This window comes from Pundamilia nyererei, unplaced genomic scaffold (genome assembly GCF_000239375.1).
Source record: "Pundamilia nyererei isolate P.nyererei 1_Seehausen unplaced genomic scaffold, PunNye1.0 scaffold00021, whole genome shotgun sequence".
NCBI lineage: Eukaryota > Metazoa > Chordata > Actinopteri > Cichliformes > Cichlidae > Pundamilia > Pundamilia nyererei.
The window spans coordinates 2542550-2550308 of record NW_005187422.1 but is presented as its reverse complement, the minus strand read 5'-3'; the positions used below and the strand labels follow the sequence as shown (position 1 = coordinate 2550308).

Below are 7759 nucleotides of genomic sequence, written 5' to 3'. Positions count from 1 at the left end.
TAACACAAAGACAAAGAAGAAGCAGGAACAGATACAATAAGTTTAACTTCAGAAAATTAAAAAATGTGACTTTTGAAGAATACTCTGAATTATATTTGCTGAGAAAGGAGAAAAAAACTGGTTGCGCCCATATTAGAGGGAATTACAATAGTCCATATGTAATAAGATCAAAGCATGTATGACTTTTTAAAGAGTGCCTGATATTTAAATTAAATAAGTAAAAAGTGAACCCAAACCATGACAGTAACAGTTCAGTATTCTTCTTGTAATTTGCCAAAAATATCATCTGGCATTTGCAGTTCTCTGCTCACACACAGATGTTGTAGAGCCATCTCCCACATTTTTTCCTCATCTCCCACAATTTAATGACTTCCAGCTATGAGCAGCTTCTCTAAGGCTACGTCCACACTAGCCCGGATAGATTTGAAAACGGCATTTTCCTCTGAAAACGCTCTGCATCCACACTAGCGTCTTAATTCGTTTTCACAGAGTTGTGCGTCCACATTGAAACGGCCGAAAACGCTTACGTTCCAGTACTGTGCATGCGTAAAACGCAAGAAGATTCGACCTACCTCATTTCTATCTGCCGTTTATTTACTTTCCGGCTCTTTGAAACGTTGCGGCAAAATGTTGAGGAAAAACACCAAGTTTTTTTTAAATGGACTAACAATGAGGTGGAGTTGTTGCTGCGAGTAACACAAAAGTACAACGTTGCAAAAGCGAGTGAGAATTAAAGAATGTAGAAACTGATATTAATCTTTAATAGGGCTGTCAAAATTGAGAGCAAACAAAACAACTGCTGTGTAATGCCCTCCTCGATCTTTGTTTAATTGGTCACATGACTGCATCATATGACTAACATGTGCCATCGTTTTCGAAAGTCTGCGTTTTCAGTCCACACTGCCATGCCATAGCACCGTCTTCAAATATATGCGTTTTCGAGAGCGTTTTGAGAACGCTGCGTTTTCCTTCGGGGAAAACGCCGTCTCAGTGTGGACGGGAAGCCAATGATGGTTTCTAAATTATAAGGCTTTTTGTCAATCTTTAACCAATAAATCATTAATTGGACCTTGAAGACCTTTGTGGATGTAAGCCAATCACTAACATTATTATCTACACTGCTTAACTCTGTGTATTTGAAACTAATACCAAAACAAAACTGAAAAAAGTCTTAAATGTGTGATTAACAGGATCAAGATTCCGCCTTCGATGGTTTACACCAACTACTGAAGTAGACCTGTGCGGTCATGCCACTCTGGCCTCTGCAGCAGTGCTATTCCAACACATCAGTAAGATGCAACATTTACACATAAAAAGGTTTTTCAAAAAACCAAAAAGTGACATCATGGTGCACTAGAAAAGGCCGCTGGAGCTATTTTAAAAGATGCCTGTAATGCACAATGCAGCTGACTGCAAGAAGGAGCAAAGAGGTGCCAGCATGTAACCATATAATGGATTTTTTCCTTCAGAAAATGTAAATCCCACCCTGGTGTTTGAGACCAAAAGTGGAGATCTTTCCGTCACCCAGAAGGAGGAAGGGTACATCATGGACTTTCCTCTGAATCCCCCCACCAGAGTGGTAAAATAAACTTTTCCTGTTTAGTTACATGAACAATTTAATCAGATCCTGTAATGTAAAAAAACGAGTTCTTGTGTTTTATTAACAGTGTATAAAATGGCTTTCTTTCTGAACTCCCTTTATTTCAGGATCCCAACGACTTCAAAGACACCATCAAGGTCAGAAATCACATTTTTCTGAACAGTTTGAGAAAGTGTAACTACATTCCTGTGTGTGTGTTCAGCTAAGTCTCTGCCTTTACATGTGTGACACAGGCGGCAGTCGGAAACCTCCCGGTTCAGGAAGTTTTATTTTGCTACAACACCAAGAAGCTGCTGATTCGACTGGCTGACAGCTGTGACATGTTGGTTAAAAAACACTTTGCTTGTTGCCAAATTCAAAGGAATCTCAATAGTGGTCGTACTGTTCATGAGATCTTAAACATTTGTTCAGCAACAATCAATTATATTTCTCAGGTGCCCGGCTAGTGGGGCTTATTCATATGTTTAAAGCCCAAACAAATAATCAAGCAACTGGCCTTCTACACCCACTCATCACGTTTTAGTAAATGTATATGTGCTTTTTGTGTATTATCTCCAGCTCCGCGCTTACCGATCTGAAAGTTGACACTGTGGCTCTTGAGAATACTGAGAGAAGTGGAAGATTCTGCGCCGTCATCATCACTATGAAAGGTAATCGGAGCTGTGCGTTTCGTAGAGTTGTAGACTTGCTGGATCGGACCACATGTAGTAATTCCATTAAATTGAAGACGTAACAGTAAAGAATAAACCAGAGGAAACCCAACATGAAGTGTTTAAGCGAGGTGTGGTCCCACCATGTACCATCAGAAAAGCTTCAATGCACCTCTGTTAGAGGGATGAACAGCACTCTGCCAAAAACATTCCCTCATTTGGTGTTTTAATGATGATGGTGATGAAGAGCACAGTCTATGATTCCACTCATAATATAGGCCAGGGGTCCCCAATCCCAGTCCACGAGGCCGGTGTCCCTGCAGGGTTTAGATGTGTCCTTGATCCAACACAGCTGATTTAAAGGTTAACTGACCTCCTCAACATGTCTTGAAGTTCTCCAGAGGCCTGGTAATGAACTAATCATGTGTAGGGATGGGTATCGTTTAGGTTTTATCCGATACCGGTGCCAAATCGGTACTTTTGAAACGGTGCCGGTGCTTAAACGGTGCTCGAACCGGTGCTTAAAGAATGGAGAACACAAACTTTGTCCAAATACCTCTCATGTTCAGCTGGTTTTTTTTGTAAAAAGATAACAATGTTAGCCTTTTCTGCAGCTATGTGGCATATATGGTATCACTCTTGGTTGGAAGCAGTGCTTAAACAATGGAAAAAACACAAACTTTGTCCAAAAACCTCTCATGTTCAGCTGTTTTCCACTTTTTCTTTGGTCATTTTAGCCTTTTTGGCCAGGGTGAAGGGAATATCTGCCATCAAACAAGAAGACAGCCGCATGTAGCTATGATGATGTTTGCTAGTTCACCTTACATGCATTAATGTAATAACGTGGTTAGCCTACTCAACGTAAATTACACACGAACAACATTAAGCGACTCAGCAGAGAAGAACGGCTGCTGCTGCATCATCATCCTCATCATTTCTCCTACATTGGCAGGGCTAGGGGCCAGGACTCTATGTTGCTCCGGGTCCGATAACTGGCAACCCACCCGACGTGCACGGTGTGAGGTCTCGCAGCAAGCTATCAAATACGGCGCATTTCTCGGCTTTAAAAAAAAAACGCTATGCGTCGCCAGCTGTTTAATCGGATTCTTGGTGTTACCTCCTTTGACAGTATCACAGTATCACCTTAAAGCACTTGTTGCTGCTGAGTTTGCATATTTTGCTGTGAAGTACAGCCAGACTTTTGACCGCTTCGCCTTGGACATTTTAATCTGTAGCTCTGCTCTAACTGAACGTACGTACCTGGCCCCGCCTACTATCCTCGGAAACGTAAAATGATTGGCTAGAAGTGTATCACAGCTCAGGAAAAAAAAGCACCGAAATAAAGCACCGAAATGTGCGCTGCTTTTCGGTCTGGTTACTACTGTTTATGTCAGAACCACACCGGTACCCATCCCTAATCATGTGATTCAGGTGTGTTGACCCAGGGTGAGATCTAAAACCTGCAGGGACACCGGCCCTCGTGGACTGGGATTGGGGACCCCTGATATAGGCCTTCACTTGGGTTGAGCTCTGGGGAAATGTTTGATCACAGGACAAATGGTGCGCCGATTTCTCCTTTGCCGTCACCATCCTGTGGACTCGTTTGTTGCCCATTTTAATTTGTATAACAACATTCACTGAATGTTTCTGCCAACAAACATTACATATCAAACACTGCTAACATGTGGAAACAGGATCACCTGACTGCCAGCCACGATATGACTTCTACTCGAGAGACTTTTCTCCATGGTTTGGCGTCCCTGAGGATCCTGTCACTGGTAAGATGGTTGCTCTTTACTAGTATGTAATCTATAGACATTATTTCTCAAATAACATAATTCTGACCATGTTTGTGTGTCTAAAAACGTTTACATATAAGCAGCTGGACTAAAGTGATTAAAGAGGATGCATTTACAGGTGTCTTATTACTGAGAGAAAGTGTTAAGCTATTCCTGCTATGCATTCTTTGTTCTGGCAGGCTCTAACCACACAATCCTAGGTAGCTACTGGTCTGAAAAACTAGGAAAGAAGAAAATGCTGGGTACGTATTTGAACCTTCTCCGCCTTTTACTAATGTGTCATTTATCTGATAAGTTATCAGATAAATGATAACTGATAACAACGTCTGTTATCAGTGATAACAGATGTTGTGTTCCACTTTTATCCATAATTAACCTGCTTATTGTGTCTGTGCAGCTTACCAGTGCTCCAGTCGTGGTGGCGAGCTGGAACTTGAACTGAGGGATGATGGAAGAATCAACATAGCTGGACAGGCCATCACTATTCTGCAGGGAACAATCAAACTGTAGACTGAGACACATCCAAGAAGACGGCGTCTGATGTTCTATCTTAACCATTGTGTCCCTGCAGATAGACACTTTATGGCTCTTGTTTAAAAATTAGATGGCTAAAATAAAAAGAAAAAACGCACTCAAGTCCTGACTGTTCTATCCTGAAATGATTCAGCTAACATAGCTTTGTTACGCTCATTCATTCATAACATTACAGCAAAAAAATTACAACCAAAAGATTTTAAAATGATAAAAACAGAAACACAAGAACACAGCAGGTAAAATCCGAAGAGTCATGATTAGCCTTGTGGTCAGGAGAATTTTTAACATTTGCTACTTAATAATGAATGGGGTTCAATAAAATGAAGTACAGCTGATATGGACTAAACTAAAAAAAATGATACTGCAGATTTGTTTTGATCCTAAATAACATGTACATATTCCTGAAATTAAAAGTCATCATGATGACTGTTTGTTTGTTTTGTTTTTTTGTATAATCTGTTCCTGCACAGATGTAGTTCTGCCGATCTGGTTTTTACTGACAAAATAATGGAATAAACTTGAGGCCCACTGACATAGTTAAGTTCTTTTAAAGTTGACATTTCTGGTTACATACTATAGCTCTATCATAGGAAACAGGAAATGGCACTACACCTAGAGCTGGAGAATGTTAACTTTTGTCACATACAGACGATGATGGATGTTGTCATGGCTTTTTAGTTTGTTTTTATGCTAAAGACCGCGCGTTTTACGCTGCCCGCAAACTTGCACAGGTATGTTCTCGCGAGGTTATAAACGTTGATTTGTTCTAGTGTTTTTATAGTGACCTCCCACCCACAGGGGCGCTCTTTCACATCACAAGACCTCCGTGCTGGCAGAGCACGCGAAAGGAAACCCGCCATTGAAGACGTCTCACAACGTGAGAGTTTCGTTGTAGTGCACTCTTTTAACAAAAGGTGCAATTTTTTTCAGCATATACCTACAGCTGGTAATTAGTTGGAGGAATGGCATACAGAGGACAAGGACAGAAGGTCCAGAAGGTTATGGTGCAGCCCATTGTATCCTTTTGTATTGCAGGACGACACTGCGCGGTTGAATTGGTTGCTACAATAGCTTAGCAGCTAGGCTAACATTTAGTCATTCGTAAACATTTGTAGTCACTCATGTGAGGAGAGGAGTTTTACAAGGCATGTAAGCTTTTTTGAAGACCAGTTTCACCCAGAGAAGTCGCGCGGGTATGAAATATGTTTGCAGAAAAAAAATGTGTTTTATTGAAATGCAGTCAGAAAGCCAGTGTATAGACTTAGCCGCGTTAATCCCGGGAAAACACCGGCTCTGTGGTTCCGTGTTATAGCTAAACGCAAAAGAGGCTAATTTCTGCCTTCAAACTACTCAATATGATACCATATGGAGGGTTTTAGGCCCACCAATCGATAGTTATTAACACCAAAATATAATATGATGTGGGAGAGTGAGGAAGTTACGGAATACTTACCTAACGAAAGTGTTTTGACAGTTAATAGCTATAAAACTGGAATTACTTTCATCTTCTCAAATATTTTAAAAATATAATTAGTTAATTGTTAGTGAAACTTGGTAGTGTTTTCTTTGATTTGCTATCGATCCACGTTTACATGGTCTCTTATGGGAATGCCAGCAACTGATATTACTGCTAATATGATGTAAGAATTACCTAAACCTAAAATAATGACAAAAATAAATGTAACTATATTTTAATTATTTGTTAAACAGATTTTTATTTACAAAAGGATCAGGGGAAAATAAAGTTTGCCCTCAAGATATGAAGCCGAAAAGCCAATTTTAAGCCAGGAAGAACCCCTGACCGAAACTCTGACTCTGAATCACATTTCCAATAACTTGGACTAAATGCAAATATAACCATTAACAACATATGTGCACATTTTAACTATAAACATGTTGAACTTGAGTCTGTGTGTATGTCCTTGACTGTGGTTGTCAGAATCTCATTTTCAGGTACCTGCAAAATGTAAGTAGCTTTTAACTTTTTCGTGCATCCTTCTGATTAGTTTTGTTTTCTGGTAATTTTGAAGATAAAACTGTATTCAGTTTATTCTCTCTCTCATTCCCAGCGCTCACGGATCCAGGTTTGGTTGTATGAACAGGTGAACATGCGGATAGAAGGCTGCATTATCGTAAGTAACATACAACCTTTCTCCATGTTCTTGGTCAGTTTATAAAGCTTGATGTTGATGGGCAGTGTGGAAACCCCTCTTAGCCCTACGTCGTAACCTTCCAGGCCAGTCAGTTGTGGCGGGCTGCTTTGACCTGGCAGGCAGATTCCTCAGGAGGTGCACGTCAGGTTATGTGGAAGGTTATGGCATAGGGTTAAAGGGGATTTCTGGTTATGTTGTAAGCTACAATGCAGATTTCCCACTGAAGCATAATCTGAGCCTCAGTAACCACCCTCTGTAACACACGTTCAAATGTGTCCAGTTGGCAGCCAGTCACAGAGCCAGCCTTCCTGATCAGTTTATCCACTTATTTGGTGTCACAGTGTATCTTCTTGTATACAGCCTCAACCTTAGTCTTCCAGTTCAGCCTGTTGTCAGTGTGGATGACCAGGTACTTGTCCTCCTCCTCCACATTAGCATTCTGTCCCAGGATAGACAGAGGTGGTATAGCCACCCATTTTCTTCTGTCAGTCTGTCATCTCTGTGGTCCTATTCACATTCAGAAACAGCTGATTCCTCTCTGACAACTCCACCAAATCATCCATTAGTGCTCTGTACTCATTCTGCCCATCATTGATGCATCTGACCACTGCAGAATTATTAGTTTTGTGGTAAGTAAGGTCTGCAAGGTGAACAGGAGTGGAGATGGCTCAGTTCCCTGTGGAGCTCCTGTACCATGTCATCATTTTGACACCGAGCACTGCCCAGTTTTACATACTGTTTACTCGCATTCCCTTTAGCCTTCTCTAAGTAGCAGTGGCTGAAATGTGTTATACGCACCAAAGAAATCAAAGAAGTCATCTTCACCATGTGCGTGTTGCTATCTAGATAGAAACAAGCTCTCACTGGAAACAAACCTTTGTCACTTGCTGTTCCCCTGTATGGCCACATTATATCCTAGCATGGCTTAAAATTAGGGCTGAACGATATATCGCATTTGCGATAATATCGCGACATGATCAAGTGCAATTTTCTAACCGCAAAGGCTGCGATTATACTCTGGAC

At 40.9% G+C, this 7759-nt stretch overlaps 2 protein-coding genes across 2 annotated transcripts in view; both read left to right on the top strand.

Moving 5' to 3' along the window:
• The window catches only part of LOC102196326 (phenazine biosynthesis-like domain-containing protein 2), an 8278-nt gene extending 3593 nt beyond the window's left edge, over positions 1 to 4685 (top strand). The window contains exons 2-9 of the mRNA XM_013909187.1: positions 1191 to 1289; positions 1470 to 1579; positions 1708 to 1737; positions 1834 to 1922; positions 2159 to 2250; positions 3945 to 4028; positions 4229 to 4291; positions 4447 to 4685. Coding sequence (XP_013764641.1) covers positions 1191 to 1289; positions 1470 to 1579; positions 1708 to 1737; positions 1834 to 1922; positions 2159 to 2250; positions 3945 to 4028; positions 4229 to 4291; positions 4447 to 4559 — 680 coding nt within the window. The 3' untranslated portion in view covers positions 4560 to 4685. The remainder of the gene's footprint in view (positions 1 to 1190; positions 1290 to 1469; positions 1580 to 1707; positions 1738 to 1833; positions 1923 to 2158; positions 2251 to 3944; positions 4029 to 4228; positions 4292 to 4446) is intronic.
• Positions 4686 to 5370: 685 nt separating this feature from the next.
• The window catches only part of snrpe (small nuclear ribonucleoprotein polypeptide E), a 5538-nt gene continuing 3149 nt past the window's right edge, over positions 5371 to 7759 (top strand). The window contains exons 1-3 of the mRNA XM_005726665.1: positions 5371 to 5599; positions 6523 to 6549; positions 6653 to 6715. Coding sequence (XP_005726722.1) covers positions 5546 to 5599; positions 6523 to 6549; positions 6653 to 6715 — 144 coding nt within the window. The 5' untranslated portion in view covers positions 5371 to 5545. The remainder of the gene's footprint in view (positions 5600 to 6522; positions 6550 to 6652; positions 6716 to 7759) is intronic.